This window comes from Natrix helvetica (assembly GCF_964273705.1).
Source record: "Natrix helvetica genome assembly, chromosome: 1".
NCBI classification, from domain to species: domain Eukaryota; kingdom Metazoa; phylum Chordata; class Lepidosauria; order Squamata; family Natricidae; genus Natrix; species Natrix helvetica.
Genome location: NC_138548.1, coordinates 201,494,126 through 201,515,059, shown reverse-complemented (window position 1 = coordinate 201,515,059; position 20,934 = coordinate 201,494,126). Strand labels below are relative to the sequence as shown.

The 20,934-nt window shown below is 38.8% G+C and overlaps 1 protein-coding gene across 5 annotated transcripts in view; it reads left to right on the top strand.

The window, feature by feature from the left end:
• The window catches only part of LOC309396543 (dedicator of cytokinesis protein 7-like), a 200,775-nt gene that overhangs the window by 162,227 nt on the left and 17,614 nt on the right, over nucleotides 1-20,934 (top strand). For all 5 annotated transcript variants that reach the window (XM_081961712.1, XM_081961710.1, XM_081961714.1 and 2 more), the window contains 5 exons: nucleotides 1,470-1,570; nucleotides 2,773-2,965; nucleotides 3,776-3,919; nucleotides 4,942-5,073; nucleotides 17,519-17,644. In XM_081961712.1, coding sequence (XP_081817838.1) covers nucleotides 1,470-1,570; nucleotides 2,773-2,965; nucleotides 3,776-3,919; nucleotides 4,942-5,073; nucleotides 17,519-17,644 — 696 coding nt within the window. The remainder of the gene's footprint in view (nucleotides 1-1,469; nucleotides 1,571-2,772; nucleotides 2,966-3,775; nucleotides 3,920-4,941; nucleotides 5,074-17,518; nucleotides 17,645-20,934) is intronic.

Sequence of the window (20,934 nt, the reverse complement as noted above, 5' to 3'; positions counted from 1 at the left end):
CGGGAGTGGGTTTTGAGGATGCTTTCCCCCAGCCTTTGATCTCCTCCTTGTCGCTCCCTTGAGTGGATGTCATTTGCACAGTCCTCATGGTAGAGGCAATTTCCAGTCCGAGTTGAGTACAACTGCCAAACTCTCCTAATGTCAAATCTTCCCCAAATCTGATCTCTTAGGAAAGAAAAACTCTTGACCCCATTTGGTTGAAGCGAAAGATTCTTTTACTAAGAAGATGATGTCTGCAGTAAAGTCAGGCAAGCTCTGTGTTTTCCATGCTCAAAAGATACAGAAAAGTTTCCCCTCATCCCAACCTTTCCCCCACGACCAGTCCATCTTCAGCCAATCAGAACTCGTCGAAGTGTTTTGAGAATTCTAAGAGGTTTTGGGGGTAATCCACATTCTTTCTCAGGGTGTCTGGCCTTGGATGTTGATACAAACTGGTTGCTAGCATCTATGGTCTTTATCACCTGTCATTCCACTCCCTTTTTCCCATCCTATATACACACAGCTTTATTGCCCATCTATTCTTTCTGGCCTTTGATCCCAGGATGCCTGTGAGGTGCCAAGCAGAGCCTGGCAGACCTGACTGTCCAGGTAGCCCTCAACCTATGATCACAATTGAGCCCAAAATGTATTTGTTAAGTGAGAAATTCATGAGTTTGTGAGAGAAAGTGAGTTTGCTCCATTTTACGGCTTTTCTCGCTTCAGTTGGTAAGTGATCACTGCAGTTCTTGAATCTGGCTTCCCCATTGCTGGTCAGAAGGTTGCAAAAGGAGATCACACAACTCCAGGGCAGTGCAACCATCATAAATGTGAATCAATTGTCAATCATCCGAATGTAAACCACACGACCATGAGGATGCTGCAAAGGTCATAAGTGTGAAAAACGTCATAAGTCACTTTTTCAGTGCCGTTGTAACTTTGAACAGTCACTAAATGAACTGTTGTAAGTCAAGGACTACCTGTAGCTTTAAGTGAAGGAAACCCAAAGACAGTACTTGGGGAAAACTATGTAAAGGAAAGATAGATAATGAAATGTCAATTTTAATAAAGAAATAGAATGAAACTGTGGGTGAAGAGGAAGACAATATGTAGTGGGCACGCCTAATACAGATAAAATGCAGATAGGAAATGTGAACTGGGGAGAAATTGAAGGAAGGAATAGTTACCTGAACAAACTCCACACATTTACAGCATTTCTGATTGGTGTGCAGAGTAGTAATGGTATGCATGCCAAAAGGAAGGGCTTGACTTTCTAAACATTAAGTATTATTACAATGGAGATACATGTTTCTGTTTATACCAGACATGAAATAAAAATATTTTGCATGTTAACAATAAGATTTCCCTGACTAAATAAAAAAAGAAAATGGTTTCCTTGCAAGCCTAAGTCAATATCTATCAAAACATGGATTTTTACAAACAGTTTTTCATTATTGCTCATATAGAAATTGCTTTCTTCTTTTTCTGCCCAGGTACAAGATCTTGTCTTTAACTTGCACATGATCCTGACAGATACAGTAAAGATGAAGGAGCATCAGGAGGATCCAGAGATGCTGATAGACCTTATGTATAGGTAAGTCAGTGCCTCAATAGAGGAAGCAATAGGAAAACTCCAGAATAGTTTACTTTTCACAGCCTTAATTCTTTGCTAGATATTTCCCAGAGAGTCAAGAAAAAAGGAAGAAGTTCCAGATGCAGATATCCTGATTTCCTTGACTCGTTCCCAGTCCTTTTAGGGAATGTTCAGAAATCACATTTGGCATTAGGCTCATTAGTTGGATATTGGTGGCCACTATGAGCCTTCACCAAAAATAGCTTACTTAGTAAAAAATAAAAGAAATGTTACTCGGTACTGGTTTTATTGATATCAGCCTCTGTGAAAGCCAATAAGCAGTATAAAAAGAAAGAGGGAGGCTTGAGTTTTCATAACCTATTGTGAAGGCATCAGGCATTTTGAGCCTGGACAAGAAGGAGTCCATAGCTGTTAAGGAATATCAAAGGAAAAATGATTAGAAAGAGTTGGCAATATACAATACAATACAATACAATAGTAGAGTTGGAAGGGACCTTGGAGGTCTTCTAGTCCAAACCCCTGCCTAGGCAGGAAACCCTATACCGTTTCAGACAAATAGCTATCCAACATCTTCTTAAAGACTTCCAGTGTTGGGGCATTCACAACTTCTGGAGGCAAGCTGTTCCACTGATTAATTGTTCTCACTGTCAGGAAATTCCTCCTCAGTTCTAAATATCTTTTATCATTTTCATCCTATATGAATTACCAGGCTGTAACTCCACTTAGAGGTTTGGGGCTAGAACTCCTATTGTTTCTGCGGATGGGGAACTACAACCTAAGATGGGCAAACAGTTGGGGAAAACTGTTAACCAATATGAGCAGAAAGGCATTTGTCCTCCATTTAAAACACTGAATGTGTCTGCTTTTAAAAGGTAGAAAAATTAGGAAAGGTACGAAATGGAATTAAGAAACATAGCAATGTCACTAGAGATTACCCTACTGCAGTGTTTCTCAAGCTTGGGGACTTTAAGTCTTGTGGACTTCAACTCCCAGAATCCCCCAGCGAGCTATGCTGGCTGGGGGATTCTGGGAATTGAAGTCCATAGGACTTAAAGTCTCCAAGGTTGAGAAACACTGCCCTACTGTATATTCATGACAAAAACTCTCCACCTTACATAACGTAAGAGGGGAGACAAAGGCACATTGTAATAGATGCGCATGAAAGTTAAGACTTTTGTCCCTGATCATAATTTGCTTCTCAGGATAGCCAAGGGATACCAGGCGTCACCAGATCTGAGGCTAACATGGCTGCAGAACATGGCAGCAAAGCATTCCCAACATGGAAACCATGCAGAGGCAGCACAGTGTTTGGTGCATTCTGCTGCACTGGTAGCTGAATATCTGAGTATGTTGGAAGACTGCCGCTATTTACCGGTGGGCTGTGTCACTTTCCAGGTAAGAGAAGAAGGCAAGAGCAGATCAGTTGCTGTAAGTTGTTTCAGCCAAGATACCTGGAAAAGACCCAAGTTGCCTATGTCAGTTCTAGACTGAGTTATCACTCTCCCTCTGAGCGGCTTTGGGAGAACAAGACAGTAAAAAGAGTTGTACAGAATACAGTATAACAGAGTTGGAAGGGGGTATACCATTCCAGAGAAATGGCTGTATAGTCTCTTCTTAAAAACGTCCATTGATGGAGCACCCACATCTTCTGAAGGCTAATTATTCTCACTGTCAGGAAATTTCTCCTTAGTTCTAGGTTGCTTCTCCCCTTGGTAAGTTTTCATCTGTTGCTTCTTGTCCTGCTCTCAGATGTTTTGGAGAGTAGATTGAGTGACAGCCCCTCAGATATTGGAAGACTGCTATCATGTCTTGTACAGTTGTTTTAACGGCATTTTAACCTCCTCCATGTCAACTGTCAACTGTACATATTTAATTTTATTGTATCTTGTTATATTTTGTATGAACTGTACACCGCCCCGAGTCCCTTTCGGGAGAGGGGGCGGTCTAGAAGCATTAAATATTATTATTATTATTATGTCGTCCCTTTTCCTTCTCTTCATTAGACTAGACATGGCCAGTTCCTACAATTGTTCATCATACACTTTGTTTTAGCATCTAGCTCCCTAATTATCTTTATTGCTCTTCTGTGCACTCTTTCTAAAGTTCAGCATCTTTTTTTTTGTATCATGTTCGCCAAAATTGGACTGTTTCCAAGTTCTATTTCTCTCTGACTCAGTCTCTCAACAATTTACCTCTGTTTCCAAGAACATATCTTCCAATGTGCTGGAAGAGTCTGCTGTTTCAGATGACATATTGTCCCCAGATGAAGAGGGCATCTGCTCTGGAAAATACTTCACAGAACAAGGACTGGTAGGCTTGCTTGAGCAAGCAGCTTCTTCATTTACTTTGGTAAGAACTTCAAATGTGGCATGACTGGGGCTTGCGTGAACTTATTTCCATCATACAAAAGCATTCTATATTGCCTTGATGATACCTGGCTGATTTAGTAGTGGGAAAATAGACAAGGAAACAGCTTGGCTTCCTATGCAAGAGGGTGAGGGAATCATGTCATGGTTTCAAATGCTCAAATTGAGCCATTTTGCATGCTAATCATTTAGAACGATGTCTGAAGGAGTTGAAATGGCCCGAGAATGGCACAATTTCTGACCTTCCATATCAGCAGTTCTTGTCTGTATTAGCATAACAGATAAAAAGCACTTATGAAGAATGTACATCACATAAACCACACCACACCAAATCAGGGATGGAATATTTTGGACAGCTTATAGCTGTACATTATTGTTAGAGGTGACTTCCTAGGAAAAGACTCCTGGCATCTGAGCTCATCAAAAGGCTGGCATGTTTTCCTACTAGTTGTGGATTTCAGTTCTTAAAGGGTCTATGGTAGCCCTTCACAAGGCCTAGATTCCTATACAAGGGAGTCTAGTTGAGGGAAGACCTAGTAAACCCCTTTTTAGTCAGGTAAGCCCAATTGATTTCAGGGAATGCATGCCATTGTGGATAAGGGTATCATCCATTTTATTCCTAAAGCATGCCTTAAAATAAATTTAAAAATAACAAAAAATCTTACATTTGCATTAATTATACTTTGCACAATACATTTCCAGCGTCAGAACAGAAAATGGTTGTATAATAGTAACAATTAGATGTTTTCTTCCACGGGACAGCAAATTATTCCTCAAGTAGCCTTTATTAGTCTTAGTACATTCCTTAGAAGAGAAGCATTGCCAGTCTTCTGCAAAATACTATTTTTGGCATACCTGCTGCCTATCCAGGTAGTCCAAACACTGACTGCTACTACATACCAGTTATCCCTCATTTCTTCTATTAGCACACCTTGCTACTTAGTTGTCAGAGCTGTCCTGATGGGAAGTTCCATGCCCTCTGAATTCTTGCTTCATTCTTCCCAGGGTGGACTTTATGAGGCTGTCAATGAAACCTATAAGATCCTCATTCCCATCCATGAAGCTAGCCGGGACTTCAGGAAGTTGGCAGTTCTGCATGGCAAACTGCAAGATGCTTTTAACAAGATAACTAGCCAGGTAAGAACATTCTGTAGCAGGATTCGTTGCAGTATCCCATTTTAGGAGATGAATTAGGATGATGATCAAAAGAAGCATTAACTTCTCTCTTTCCCAAACATTCGTGTGGTCCATTTTATATTGTCTATCAGAAAAAATAAACACAGAGTCGGTTGGCATGTCATTTAAGCTGTAGTTTGCTAATTGTTATAATGAAAGGCCAGTGTAATCTTGAAATACATTAATAGAGGTTTTGCATGCAAACAATAGGAAATAATTCCATTGCACACTGCACTGGTAAGATTACAGTTGGTTTGTTACATTCAGTTCTAAGCATTGTACTTTTAAAAGATCATGGAAAAGGTGGAGCAGGTTCAAAAAAGAGACTAAAGATGATGAGAGTTCTAGAAACAAGCTCCTCTGGCCAACGTTTAAAGGAGCTGAATACATTCAGCTTGCAAAATAGAAATCTTGTGATTTACACATACACAAGAGTTAGCCATGTGCAAGAGTGGTGTCAGGTTTTCTATTAAAACTGAAAGAAGGATAAGAACCAGCAGGTTGAAATGAAAGGTTGGATATTTGGATTAGTTTTGTGATGGTAAGAGCTGTTAATTGGAGCTTCTGCTTCCTTATACTGTAGCTTTTCAAGTAGGTATTGTATCTCTACCTGTTAGGATATAAAAAAGCCACATCATAATTTAGTTAGTGTGAGTTGAGGACCAAAGCATTGAATCCATTTGGATAACTTTATTAAAAGTTTTCACAGCTAACATTATGCGGCAGTAGTTTGAATAAAAGGGACTAAAAGAGTTCCTTGAAGGGGAAATGAGGCATATGGTTTTACTGTGATATCACTGTTTCATATCATAGATTTCATAAAGGAAAATGGATGGGGAGGGAAATAAACACTTGTAGGTCTCAATTTTTCATAAATATTCCATTTATTTCTATATATTTCATTGTATAAATATGGATGAGGGTAGAAAATGCAGCTAGGAATTTGTGAGGACCATTCAGGTAGCTTGTTCAGCCAATATGGTTTTTTTCCCCTGAGCCAACATCTCGGGATAAATATTTCAGTGTCTCAAATTGGTAATTATTATGTTAATTGTATGGTGCAATTGATTTTCCTTCATTGTTGAGATCTTAGGGATAGACAGAATGAAGCTAGGTATAAAAAGCCAATTTCTAGCTGCCCCATTAAGAAGGGGAGGGAATTTTGCATTGCAGAATTAACATTCTCCCCAGCCCTAGTCCTAAAGAACAGGTATTGTATGTTCAGTTCAGACATACCCTTGGGACTAGCCAGTGATCAGTGAGAGACTAAAGGATACTGAGGTTCAAAAAAATTAACTACCTTTCTTCTACCTGTTTTTTCTGTTTCCCTTCCCCTTTGTTTTGTCAATCAGGCCTCTGGCTGGGAGGTAGGCTATAATGTGTCTTGCTTCTTTGTGTGGGTTTGTGTGAATCTGCATGCAGCTTTAGTGCTATAATCTCCAACCTTTCTCTGTTCATTCATCATTAAACTATACTACAGCTCTTTTATTACAATTACATAGCAAAAGAATAAAATATCTTATTTATCTTCACCAAACTCTGTGTGTGCATGTGTGTGTGTGTGTGTGCGTGCGTGTGTGGTCTGTGTATACCTAAATATCACTAATCTGCAGTTAAAATGAAAACAGTGCAGGGAAACCCTCTGGATCTCATTTCAACACCTACATTGTTGTTTTCAGTGTCCCACCTACAAGTAGTCCTTGGTTTATAGCTGCAAATGGGATTGGGATTGCCATTATTAACTCACAGAGTTATAAAGCACAATTTCCCCAGACTGCTGCTTAGTGATGGCAATTCTGACAGTTTTGGTCGCTGACATTAAACAAAGATGTCTGTATTCGCACACCACCCTTTCTTATTATAGGGAACACTCCATTTTAAATGGAACATTTTATGACTTCGTTTGAATAACCTGCATTATTCTATACTGTAGAGGACCTACAGTCTGGACAATTCCCATTGCAGCTTTGCCCCTTTTTAAAAAGCTTAAAAAGATGAGCTCCTTGATCATCTTCCCCACTCATGGTGCTGCACTGGGAAAGAGCATAACATCATTTGTCCGAGGGTATGAAGTGTGACCTATGACTTAAGAGTTGGGGGAAAAGGTGTGCCTTCTTGCTGGGAAACTCCCAACCACAGACAAAGCCACCAACAGCTGAGTTGATGAATCAGCCACAGTTCCTTTGTTCCAGCTTACCCTGCATTCTTCTGCCTCCTCATCTTTCTTATTCTCTATCTTGCTATTGTCCTTATTCTATTGCTTGAGGGCCCTTCGTCTTGTGTGAAACTTCACAAAACTGGCCACTCCTCATTTTGAATTGTAGAGCACGGCTCTCGTGGCCATTCTCCTCCTGTTCTCCCTTGCCTTGTTCCTTCTGCTTCTCAAATTAAAAACAAAAAAAACCCTATGGGATGCAACCCTGCCTAGGAAGCATGCCTTTTATCCTACAGCCTACCCAAATGTTTTAGGATTTTCCATGATATCTCTGGGAGTTGCAGGGTGTGTTCTTCAAAACTATTATTTTCATAATGAAATCCAGAAGTACATAATTCAATTCTTAAGTACCCACAGCTTCTGAAGTTATTTTGTGAAATAAATATCTAGTCTAAAATAAGAAAAGCTCAGGAATATTGCAATGCATGAACAGTAGGGAACACCCTAAAATTACTATTACTAATATCTGTGTGCTTTCATCATTTTAATTTCAGAATCAATTTTAAATTACAATTATCTGGCCAAAGAGAGGTAGGTGTGTGTGTGTATGTGTGTGTGTGTGTGTGTGTGTGTGTGTGTGTGTTCCAATTTGCTAATTAAGGAAGCATTGCACTAGAAGAAGTGCTTCAAAAGATGCCCTGCTAGAAGTTATTTTACAAAGAAACAGTCCTTTCTTGACAAAGAATAGAGATTTCAGAAACAGCCTCCTAGTTCTGGTTTGGCAAAGGAAGTGGAACAGCTCAATTGTGACCCTAAGTTTACCTCAGTCTGCTAAGGGGCAGATGGGCTCGGTGCCAATGCTTTTGGGTTCTTCTGTGTAGCATTACTAAGGCACCTCCTCCTTCCTCCCACTGTGGGCAACATGGCAGGAAAATCAGGTATAGAAATTCTCAAGATGAAGAATGTTGGCGTTTAGGGTCAGGAGCTCTGAATGTTGCCTTAATTTGTTTAGGTTGAGTTTTTTGATAGGACACATACAATGAGGCAAGTCAAATACCTCAGATCTTCTGCTATTGCATCAGGAATGTTTATCTTGTGTTTTTCCGACAGTGCTGAACTTCAGTAGTTTTATAGTTGTCTGTTTTGTTTTTCTTTTTCTTCTATCATTTCATCTCTTCCTTGATGTTTTTATTTCCATTGGACATCCTTCATCAAAATTAATCAAGTAATGGCTGTTACCAAATGTATTTTTGACCAAAGCTGTGATAAAATTGATGACAGAGAAAGTTTGTAAGTGTCAAATAGCTATTGAAAAATGGGTGGAGTATGAATTACATTACCATAAGGGAGCACTTAATCAAGTTCTGGGCTGTGCATAGAAAACCTTTACCTGCAAAACCATGAAAGTTGTTTCCTCCTTATAATTATAGCAGTGCATTAAAAATAATGTGTTCAATAAACAGTGAATATGCACAGATATATCTGGATATCTCATATAACAATAGCAACTTACGTTACAATAAAAAAGGATCTTAGTACAGATAATCCTCAATTTACAGCCACATTTGGGACCAGAATTTTGATCACTAAGTAATGTGGTTGTTAAGCAAATCACGTGACCAGACCCGATTTTATGACTGCTTTACCACAGGCATTCAGCAAATCTCATAGTCATTAAATGAATCATGCAGTCAAGCAAATTCAACTTCCCCAATTGACTTTTCTTGTCAGAAGCTACGTAGCTGAGAAGGTTGCAAATCATGATCATGCAACCGCAAGACACAGTAACCATCATAAATGTGCACGGGTTGCCAAGTGCCTGAATTGCAATTATGAGATTGGGGTGCGGGGGTGCGACAGGCAGAACTTTGAGGGCAGATTATAAGTCACTTTTTCTGAGGCCGTTTGAACAATTGTCAAACTAGCGGTCGTAAGTCAAGGACTATTTGTAGTATAAGGGCCTTTATGAACAAATCACTGAGACAAGACCCCACTCTCTCCATCTGGAGAATTGGTTTGGTTGAAGAATTGCCATTCTCTTGCTAACTTCTTTCTTTCTTTTTCTTTTCCCACTCAACTTCTCTGCTCTTGATGCGGCCCGGTCCTGATTTGGTGAGTTGGCACATGTTTTTGGAAATGTAGCAAGCAGCTGACCTGATTAGTTTTCATGCTTTTAAAGGAACTGCTAAAGATTTGGGTAAAAGATTAAAGAAACAAAAGTGTAAATCTCACCAACCTGTAACTACATTGATAAGTACATTTGTAATTATACTAATAAGTACAAAACATTTGTGGACAGGGAGGAAAGGGATAAACTTCCAAGGCAGGGATTAGAGGGTTAAGAGCAAAGCATCTCCTAAAAAACAGTGTGAGTTTTCTAACAAAATAAGTACAGATTACTTCATATAGGGCCAAGAACTTTTATAAAGTCTTAAAAAATTTTAAATCTCTGAATTTCTTTCTTTTTTATTCTTTTTTCAATTTTTAAATTCATTTTTCAAATTTTCAACTTAATTATCATTTTTAATTTTTAATTCTTTTTTATTTTTAAATCTTTCAATTTTAAATTTCTTTTTTAATTTAAAAAAACTTCATTTTTAAAAAAAATTCTTCAATTTTTAATTTCTTTTTTCAATTAAGAAATTGAAAAAAGTTTACTTATTTTAATTCTTGAGAAATTTTTAAATTCTTAATGGCCTAAGAGAAAAAATAATAAACCATGGAAAAAGAGACAGAGACTTCAAAACAATGAAGATAGTGATGAATTTTTCAAGACAGAGAACAAAAGGCCAAGAACTCTTGCTAAACCATCATAAACTGACACTTCACAACAGGGAAAATATACAATTTTTACAAATGTTTAATTTTTTAAAGAAACAAACAAAATAGTCATGGAAATAGAGACTGACATTATAGTGAGTTGCAAAGTGTGTCCTATGTTTTAGCTTACGCATCAAAGGTAAATACTTGAATTACTAGAAGAAAAAATAAAGGGTCTAGACTCTACACACTCTGAAATTCAATGAACAAAGCAAGGAATCCCAACCTAAACAAGAAGACTACACCAAAATAAAACACAATGCCGAGCAAACAGCTTCTTAAAAATGTGACCCCAAACATAAACATAAATAAGAAAACTGATACATCCAAATCGAACACAATGGGGAACAAACAGCTTCCATAAAATGCAAGCCTACGTATATACCTAAAGAGCAAGACCAATGGAAACCTGTCACTCTTAGAAGAAAACCAAGAGCAAAGTTCCTACTATCTGCCATAGCCCACCCCAATGAAGCCCCTCTGGAACTGAACAATCACTTTCATAGTCTCCCCCTAGAAGAAAATATGCAGACACCCACAAAAGAGCATTTATCAACAATTTCTTCAAAAAAGAGGCACAATCCAGCATTCCTGAGACAGGAATAAAAGTATTCCAGACTTCCCTTAAAAAAAAGGTGAAAAAAAGGTGATAGGAGATTCAATATGTAGGGGAACAGAAACTATAGTCTGCAGACCAGGGAGTCAAACTAGGGAGATATATTGTCTCCCTGGAGCAAAAACCAAAGATATAACTGACAAACTTACTAAAATAATCAATCCCATGGATTACTACCCCTTTCTTCTCCTACATGTGGGAACAAATAACACAGCAATGAATCTGAAAACAATAACGAGATTAAGAACAACCAGTGAAGAAAGTTAAAGAATTAGAAGCACAAGTGGTGTTTTCATCTATACTTCCAACAAAAGGCCAACATCCAGTGAGGGAGCAAAAGATTTTAGAAACAAAACCACTGGCTTAAAAACTGGTGCCAAGAGAATTTCAGTTTCCTAGACCATGATCTTCATTATCTACATTAAAGGCTACTGGCAGGGGATGGACTGCAACACCCCCCCCCCCCAGCCCGAGAACTAGAAAGAATATAGTTGGAAAGTTACTGACTCATCTTATCGAAAGTGCCTTAAACTAAAATTGAGGGGGAGGGGGGCAGTCTTCACAATCTTTAGAATTCCACATAAAGGAGGTAGGGAGTAAAAAGAAGGAAGAAATAAAAAAGAAAAACATAATGAAGTAGAGAGTGATGGGAACAATGGAAATCCCAGTTACAAAGTAGGAGATATAAGAAACATACCCAAGACCCCTAAAGGACTCAGATGCCTATATATGAATGCTCAAAGTTTAGGGAACAAACAGGTTGAACTTTATTATTTTTAATATATTATTGTGTATTAGTACATGAAGGCAGGTATGATATAGTTGCTATTACTGAAACATGGTGGGATGAAATTCATGACTGAAATGTACTGATGGAAGGATACAAACTATTCGAAAGAAACAGATCTAACAAAAGAAGAGGTGGAGTTGCATTATATATAAAAGATCACTACATTTCTACAGAAATACATAAACCCAAGGATGTTCCTGTTAATTGCAAAGTCCTACCCATCACGACCCAATAGACAACGTTCCTCCAGACCTTCCTGTCCTCTACCATCTTCTGGAGCCCATTTAAACTCACGCCTACTGCTTCAGTGACTCCATTCAGCCACCTGATTCTCTGTCATCCCCTTCTTCTTTTACCCCCAATCTTTCCCTGCATTAGGCTCTTCTCCAGTGAGTCCTTCCTTCTCATTAGGTGGCCAAAGTATTTGAGTTTCATCTTCAGGATCTGGCCTTCTAAACATTCCAGGTTCCTAAGGAATATAGATCTTAACAGCATCGGACTTTCCTTTCACCACCAGATACATCCCTAGCTGAGCGTCCTTTTGACTTTGGCCCAGCCGCTTCACTCTTTTTGGCGTTACTAGTACTAGCCCTCTTCTCTTCCTCAGTATTGGACACCTTCCGACTCTGAGGGGCTCATCTTCCAGCGTCATATCTTTTTGCCTTTTGGTACTGTCCATAGGGTTTTCATGGCAAAGATACTGGAGTGGGTTGTCATTTCTTTCTCCAGTGGATCACGTTTTGTCAGAGCTCTCTGCTATGACCTGTCTATCTTGGGTTGCCCTGCATGGTATAGTTCATAGCTTCATTGAGCTACGCAAGCCCCTTTGCCACGACAAGGCAGTAATCCATAAAGGGGAAACCAAGGATGGAAATCCACCAACTCAAGGCCTGCGGGCCATATGCAGTCCATGGGGTGCTTAAATCTGGCCTGCAGAACTGGTCTGGAAATAGCAAAGGACCGGCCCATGGTGCCTCTGGCAGCCAAAACGGGGTGCGGGAGCATACAGATGCTCCCCGCACCCCATTTTGGTCGGCAAAGTGTTGCAGGAGGCCATCCAGGCCAAAAACAGGGTGCCGCCATGCCCCATTTTGGCCAGCAAAGTACTGCAGGAGAGGTTCATCCTGTCTCCTCCAGCCCCTGCCAGCCCGTGGAGGAGAACTACAATGCTGATCTGGCCCTCAAAGAAATCCAGTTTGACACTCCTGGCCTAAATCCATATAGGTCAATATAAAAGAAAAAAAGAATGACATTGCTATATGTGTATACTACAGGCCACCCAACTAAGCAGAGGAAATAGATGAACTCTTTGCTAATCAATAAACAAAGGAAGCATGTAGGAAACAACACAATAATAATGGGAGACTTTAACTATCCTGATATCACCCGGGAGGCAAACTCTAGCAAGTGGGAGATCAAACGGATTCCTAACCAACTTAGCTGACAACTTTGCCATCCGAAAGGTAGAGAAATGATAGAGGGATTTGAAGTCGCCAGAACCTTGGATGAGAGTGACAACTCATATTGGAATTCAATATAATGCAAACACACAATATAAAATATAATCCAACCAGTGTCTTAAACTTTAAAAGAACTGATTTTAACAAACTCAGAGCAAGCCTAAGAAAAATTCCATGGATAAAAATCCTAATGGGAAACAACTCCAGAAGTGTAGGAAAGTAAAAAATATAATAATACCCTAGTCCAGTGCTTCTCAAATAGTGGGGGGCGCGAGGCTCCGTAAAGGGGGGCTCTTTCGACCTCGTTTGACTGTCAGGAGCGAAGCTGCCATGAGGTGACCACGCTCACGAGCATAACTTCTTCTCTGCCTTCCAAACTTCAAAACTCGGCTGCCGAGTCTTCCAGTAGTGGCTGCTCTAGGAGTGCGCTCTATGGTTGTGGGCTGGCTGCTGGACAGAGAGTCTTTTGTATATAGAGTCTTCCAGACAGAGAGTCTTCCAGCAGCCAGCCCACAACCATAAAGCACCCTCCTAGAGCCACCGCTGCTGGAAGACTCAGCAGCCGAGTTTTGGAGTTTGGAAGCCAGAGAACTTTGTCCTTGAAAGTGGTAATGTCTTTCTATCAGAGCATATGTAACTATTTGAACAAAACTGAAAGTTCATTCTTTTCCCTTTGTTTTATATCTACAATCCTAAGCGTATTCAAGTTCCACTTTTTAGGCCTTATCAAAACAGTGCTAAACTAACTACGCTTGGACACAAAGCTATAGTAATTCTGCAAAGAGCAATCATCTATAGTGGATAGATTCTTCTGAATATTTATTCAGAGAGATATAATCTCTCTCTCTCTCTCTCTTTTCTGCTACAGTTAATAAAGCTATTCTTTGTTGTAAATTGATCCACATTTCTTTCTTTTTTTATTCTCTTATACGTTAACAAGGATACAGTGTTATGCAGAGGTGTACTTATAACAATTTTATAGACAAATGATACTATTTACAGTCGCGCGGGGGGCGCGAAATGTTTTCTTCTTCCTAGGGGGGGCATGACAGAAAATAATTGAGAAGCACTGCCCTAGTCCAACATAATCATCATCATCTTCATTTAATGACCCCATAATTCCTTGCGGAGTGAAGTCTGGGCAACTGAATGAAGCCTAGCAGAGTGTTTTAATGACCAGACGCCCTCCATGACGCCAATGCGGAGCTTTCTTCAGGAGATAAATTCTCAATGTATCCAGAGAGAGAAATATATGCCTCTATCTACCTACCTACCGAACTCACAGTCTCCTGATTTGAGGCAAGAGCTCCACCTCTAGGCCACTGCACCACTCTCCTAGTCCAACACAGTACCACTGAAAAATAAAAACAAGAAATCCAAGAAGAAACCAACATGGTTGCACAACAATCTCTCTGATAAATTAAAGACAAAAAGGATAAGTAAAAAAATGGAAGGAAAGACACATAACTAAGGCAGAATATCAGCAGATAGCCTGAATCTGCAAAGATAAAATCAGGAAAGCAAAGGCTCAGAATAAACAAAGACATGCAATAAAAGTCAACAACAACAACAACAGTAATAATAATAATAAAGGTGCTTTCAGCGTATAAGCAACAAGAACAAGTCAAGGAAACAGTAGGTCCACTAAAGAGAGAAGATGACAAGGCAGCAAAGAAAAAGCAGAGCTGCTTAACCCGTTCTTTGCATCAGTCTTTACACAAAAAGAAATTACAGCCCAACATACCAAAAAAACCTACTGTAAAAGACAAACTAGAAATAAAAATTAAAATAAGCAAGAAAATGGTAAGATGAATATTAAAGACTGGCACCTGATGGATTACATCCCAGAATTCTGAAGGAGCTGGCAGATGTTATCTCACAACTATTGTACCATATCTTTCAAAAATCATGGAGCACTGGGAAAGTACCTGAGGATTGGAAAAGGGCTAATGTGGTTCCCATCTTCAAAAAAGGAAAAAAAACAGTCCCAGGAAATTACAGACCAAACAGCCTAACATTACCTGGGGAGATATTGGAAAAAACAATCAAAGAACAAATCTGCAAAGATCTAGAAACAAAGTCATAACTAAAAGTCAGCACGTGTTTGTTAAAAATAGATCATACCAAACTAATCTTATTTCATTCTTTGACAAAGTGACTTAGTAGACCAGCAAAACGCTGTGTGCATAGTATATTTAGACTTCAGTAAGGCATTCAACAACGTAGACCACAACCTACTTCTTTGTAAACTAGAAAAATGTGGGACAGACAGCATCACCACCAGATGGATGTGTATGCTCTTCAATATTTTCATAAATAACTTAGATGAGGGAATAGAAGGGGAACTTATCAAATTTGCAGATGACACCAAGCTGGCAAGAATAGCCAACACTCCAGAAGATAGGCTTAAGATATAGAAGGATCTTGACAAACTTGAACATTGGGCACTATCTAACAAAATGAAATTCAATGGTGAAAAGAGTAAGGTTCTACATTTAGGCAAGAAAAACAAAATGCACACGTACAAAATGCACAGTTACAGTTCATTTATCCCCTCGTCCAAATCATTGATGAAGATGTTGAAGAGTACTGTGCCTAAAACAGAGGCTTGGGGTACTCCACTGCATACTTCCCTCCATGTAGATGCAGTTCTATTGAGGATTACACATTGAATGTGGTTGGTCAGCCAGTTACGAATCCATCTGGTGGTGATGCTGTCTAACCCACATTTTTCTACTTTATCTAGTAGTAGGTTATGGTCTATCTTATCAAAAGCCTTACTGTAAGTAAACTATATCGACGGCATTCCTCTGATCCACTAGTTTTGTCACTTTGTCAAAGAATGCAATAAGATTAGTCTGGAATAATCTGTTTTTGATAAACCCATGTTGGCTTTTAGTTATTACTTTGTTGGCTTCTAGGTGTTCATTGATTCGTTGTTTGATTATCTTTTCCAGAATCATCCCTGGTATTGAGGTCAGACTGATAGGTCTGTGGTTTCCTGGATCTATTTTTTTCCTTTTTTTAAGATGGGAACTACATCAGCTCTTTTCCAGTCCTCCGGCAGTTCCCCGGTGCTCCAGGATCTCTGAAGGATTTCAGTGGTTCTGAGATCTTGTTGCCAGTTCCTTCAGAACCTTGGGGTGCAATCCATCCGGTCCTGGTGATTTGAATTCATCTAGGTGCCCACTTACCATTTTCATCCCTATTTTAAATGTGTTCCTAATCTGTTTTTTATGGTGCTGTTTTTGATAGGTTGGGCTGTTTTTTCCCTTTGTGTAAAGACAGATGCAAAAAATGAGTTAAGTAGTTTTACTTTCTCCCTGTTGCTTGTCACCTTTTTGCCACTCTCTCCCAGCAATGAACCAATTGTTTCCTTGACATTTTTCTTGTTTTCAACATGTTGGAAGAAGCTTTTTTTTTCTCTCGTTATTTTTTACTTTTGTCGTAAACCTTTCTTCTTTATGAGCCTTAGCTTTCCTCACTTCATCTTTACAGGTTCGGGCTATTTGCTGATATTCGGCCTTAGTTATGTGCCCCTCTTTCCACTTTTTATACTTCTTATCCTTCCCACTCTAAGTTTATTGAAATTAGATCTCTTAAAGTCCAAGACTCTAGTTTGACTTTGTTCTACTACTTGTGCTTGCATAATGTTGAATTCCAATATTGCATGGTCACTTGCCCCAAGGTTCCTGTAGCTTCAATACCTTCTATCATTTCCTCTCTGTTAGTGAGAATTAAGTCCAATATGGCTGATCCCCTTGTTCCCTTCTCTACTTTTTGGGAAACAAAGTTGTCTGCTAGGTTTGTTAGGAACCTATTAGATCTTCCACTTGGTGTAGAGTTTGTTTCCCAGTTGATGTCAAGGTAGTTAAAATCCCCCATTACTATTGTGATATGCTTCCTACATACCTTAGTTAGCTGACTAGCAAAAAGTTCATCTATTTCCTGTTTGGTTAGGTGGCCTATAGTATAGACCAGTGATGGTTAACCTTATTGGTGCCAAGTGCCCAAAGCGTGTGCGTGCGTGCACGAATGCACACACGTGTGCCCCAATTCCCAAAATAGAATGCGAGCATCCCAGCCCCACACATGTGCATGTGTTCCCTGTTCATAGCCCCCCGCGCATGTGCCCCGCCCCCCATTTTGGCTTCCAGGTTGGTGCAGGAGGCTTTTCAGGCCCAAAACGGAACGCGGAGGCGCCTCGCGATCTCCCCACTTTCTCCCCAGTGCGCCCAGGCTTTCTCCTCCTTTCCTGCACATGTGCGCAGAACAATTTACATTGAACCACACATGCACATTGCGCATGGGTTGTGAACCAGCAGTAATGCCGGCAGCAACTCACCCCTGATGCATATGTTATTGGTTATTAACTGCCCAGAGTTGTTCTTAAAATGAGTAGCTAAATAAATGTGTTAAATAAATAAATAAAAGCTGGACTCAAGGAAAGAATTCCTGAGATGGGATAGGTAACCAGGTTAGTGAGACATGTTATAGTTAGATTAAAGTGACAGATCTAACTTTGCTATTTTATTTCTCACTCTAATTCTTTTAGATTGTTTTAGAGAATGTTTGGAACGTATTTCCGGGTTGGTTTTTATGGCAGCAAATTTGGAGACTTGGATGAACAAGAGTTTGTCTACAAAGAGCCTTCTATTACTAAATTAGCCGAAATTTCTCATCGACTTGAGGTAAGAGCTAAGATATCCTCAAATGAGACATAGAAGAAGCAATTTAATAATGATTGAATATGTAAGAGACAACAGAGGCAACAGAGATTGAATTGTGAATGGGAACACTGCATTAATTGTGTCTCTTTAGAGCCTTTGCATGCACAGCCTTGCTCATTTGGCTTGTAAGAACTTTCTGAAACGAAAATTCCATTCTTTCAGAAACCTATACAGATAATGTTTAAAGACAAATCAGCTAAATGTTGGAAATATCACCAGTTAACTAGATCTTACTATCATATGTGGTGGACACGTGGAGAAGCAAAGAAGTACTGGACTAAGATAAAGATATGGTTGGAAAAGATGATAAAACAACTTATTGAGTTAAAACCAGAAATATTTCTGTTGGGGATATTACCTGAAACTTATAATAAAGAGACTACATATTTAATTATTCATATATTAACCCCCGCTAGAATTGTATTTGCACAACATTGGAAAAGTGAAGATTCATACTGAAGAGAAGGTGATTAAGAAAATATTAGAATGTGCAGAAATGAATAGACTAACATTGGCAATTAAGAAGAAAGAACAATCTGATTATTATATGATATGGGAGGTGTTTTACCAATGGTTAGAGAACAAAAAAGAAAGAAATTGGAAATAATAGAACAGTGATGGTGAACCTATGGCACACGTGCCACAAGTGGCACGCGGAGCCATTTGTCAGGGCACACGAGGCGCTGCCCTGTCAGCTGGCCAGCGCGCATGCCGGTCCGGTTTGCTCGGAGGATCCTTTTGAGCGCTCCGAAGGCTTCAGGGAAGCCTCCGGACGGTCCCTGAAGCCTTCGGAACGCTTAAAACGACCCTCCGAGCAACCCGGAAGTCACTTCGGGGGGGGGGGGAGGGAGGCTCTTTTCGCCCTCCCCAGGCTCCTATAAAGCCTCTGGAGCCTGGGGAGGGCAAAAAAAGCATGTAAAAATGGGGGGGTCGCGCGTTGTGCATGCATGCGCACTTGGGTCGCGTATTGCATTATGGGTGCGGCATGCCCGCAAACGACCCCCCTGCGCTCCCCCCATTTGTGGCACGCGAGCCAAAAAAGGTTTGCCATCGCTGTAATAGAAGATAAAAAGAAGAAGAGGAAATGTATTAAAGCAGAGATAAGAATAAAATATAATTGTTGGCATTAGTATGATGAAAATAACTATAATCAATGTTATTGTATATATATATTAGAAGATATGTTAGAAGACATGTTAAGGAAATGAAGAGATTTATAAGGTTTAACTGTATAATATATTATAATTTATGGAAGAATGACGCACAGAAATATCTGTGCCCAGACGACACACTTCTTAAGGAAAGATGGAATGTATGTATTTTAAAATTGAAAAATAAAAAACTTGTATATAAAAAAATTAAACTATACAGGTAGTCATCCACTTACAACCGCAGTTGAGCCCCAAATTTCTGTTGCTAAGTGAGTTTTGCCCAATTTTATTTATTTATTTATTTTCAAATAGATTTTTTTTATTTATTTTTTTGTTACAAATTTTAAATTCCTTTTACAAACAAAGTGTTCTTTGGGTTTCCCCCTTTTACATGTTCTCATATACATAATTTGTTTTACATCACATTACCATTTCCACTTTCAGCCCCATTTATTTTCTTTCTATATTTTCATCTTAATTTTTCTTAACACATAAGCAATATCATTTTTTGCACTTTCAGAAAATATACCAAATTTATCATTTCATTTTCCATTTGTTATTCTAATTTCTTTTTTTAAAAAAAGAATTTTATTAGTTTTACAAAGTTTTTAGGAAAGGGGTATTGGATATGTGTACAAATTTTGACAGCTACATCGCGTAGGAAATGGTGTTCCCCCCAAGACTCATAACTTTTACAGAATGATAAACAAGATGTTATTACTTAACTAGATTTTGACAGCTTATTCTTACATTGTATCTTTCAATAATTTCAGTAATTTACTTTGTATCATACAAAAAGATTCATTATATCAGCAATTGCATTATTTTTCTAGCTTACTTTTGTGATGAGTTTTCTCATTGTTGCCTCCTCCCCCCACCCCCCCCCGACTGCCAGCAAAGCCTCGGCACCTCCCATATCTTGTGTAGTGTCCTCCGCTTTATCTAGGAGAGCTTTGTTTTTTTCCATGAAGGCCTCTGCCTCCATAGTTGTATTAATTCTAACTCTACCGCCCTCCCAGAAAATCAGCATACCTGTTATTCTAATTTCTATAGGTGGCATATATCCTCAAATTCAATTTTAATATAATGAGCAATTTACTTAATTGGTTATCCACAATTATCATCTTTTAAAACTATATATTTTTAGCAGTATTAACATATTTCATTTTTCTACTAATACATCCCTTGCTTCCCTTCCTCCTTTCCTAACCATTTTCTCTTAACTCATCCCATACGCTCTTTGATGTTCCATTTTCCATCAGTTTTCTGCTTGTCCTTCTATCCCCCACTCTTAGATCCCTTTTTGCTTTTTTTCCCCTTTTATATGAATTATTTCTTTTCTTTTGCATTTTTTCCTGCCATTCTTCTATAAATCATTTGAGTAACCCTCTCCCTTTGTTTTTGTGTTGTTTCTTTTTTGGATACTATTTTCCTTTTTCCCTCTCTGCTCATTTGTGTCTCTGTAAATCTCAATGAAACTGTCTTAACAGCTTTTTATTTTCAGTTTTTTTTTTCTACAATGTTAGCTTTTTGCATCTCATTTATGTTTGTCTATCAGCTCCTCCTATTTCCTGTTCTGTATATTTCAACAGCTTTTCTGGTTCTTTGTTACCTTTTAATGTTGTGTGTACATCTTTTAATATTTCAAGTAATTCTTCATACACCCCACACTCCATATTTAAATTTAACAATTTTTAATATTTTTATATTTTACCACACTTAATTAAGTCTCTCTTCTTGTTTCCAATTTTTTCCAACTTTAATATCCAATCCCAGAATGAAACCGTCCACTTCAAAGGTTTCTAACTTTCTTTCTCATCTCAGAACAAGTCAAACAACAGGAAATGGCTGCACACTCCTTAAAAATTCTTCCACTTATCTTCTCTGTCTGTGGTCAAGATTAAGTTTTGTCGCTTTGCTTTGTTTCAAGGTGTTGCTGTGCTTTCTTTCCTCCAGTAGGTGGCTTTTGCAGTCCCACAATACAGTCAAATCAATAACTTGTCAAAATTTTCAGAAACCAAAAGTTCCAAATCCACTCAGTAAAATTATCCTGTTTTCTCCGTATCCTTCCTTTTGTTATTTTAAGTGTCTGCAATTCCA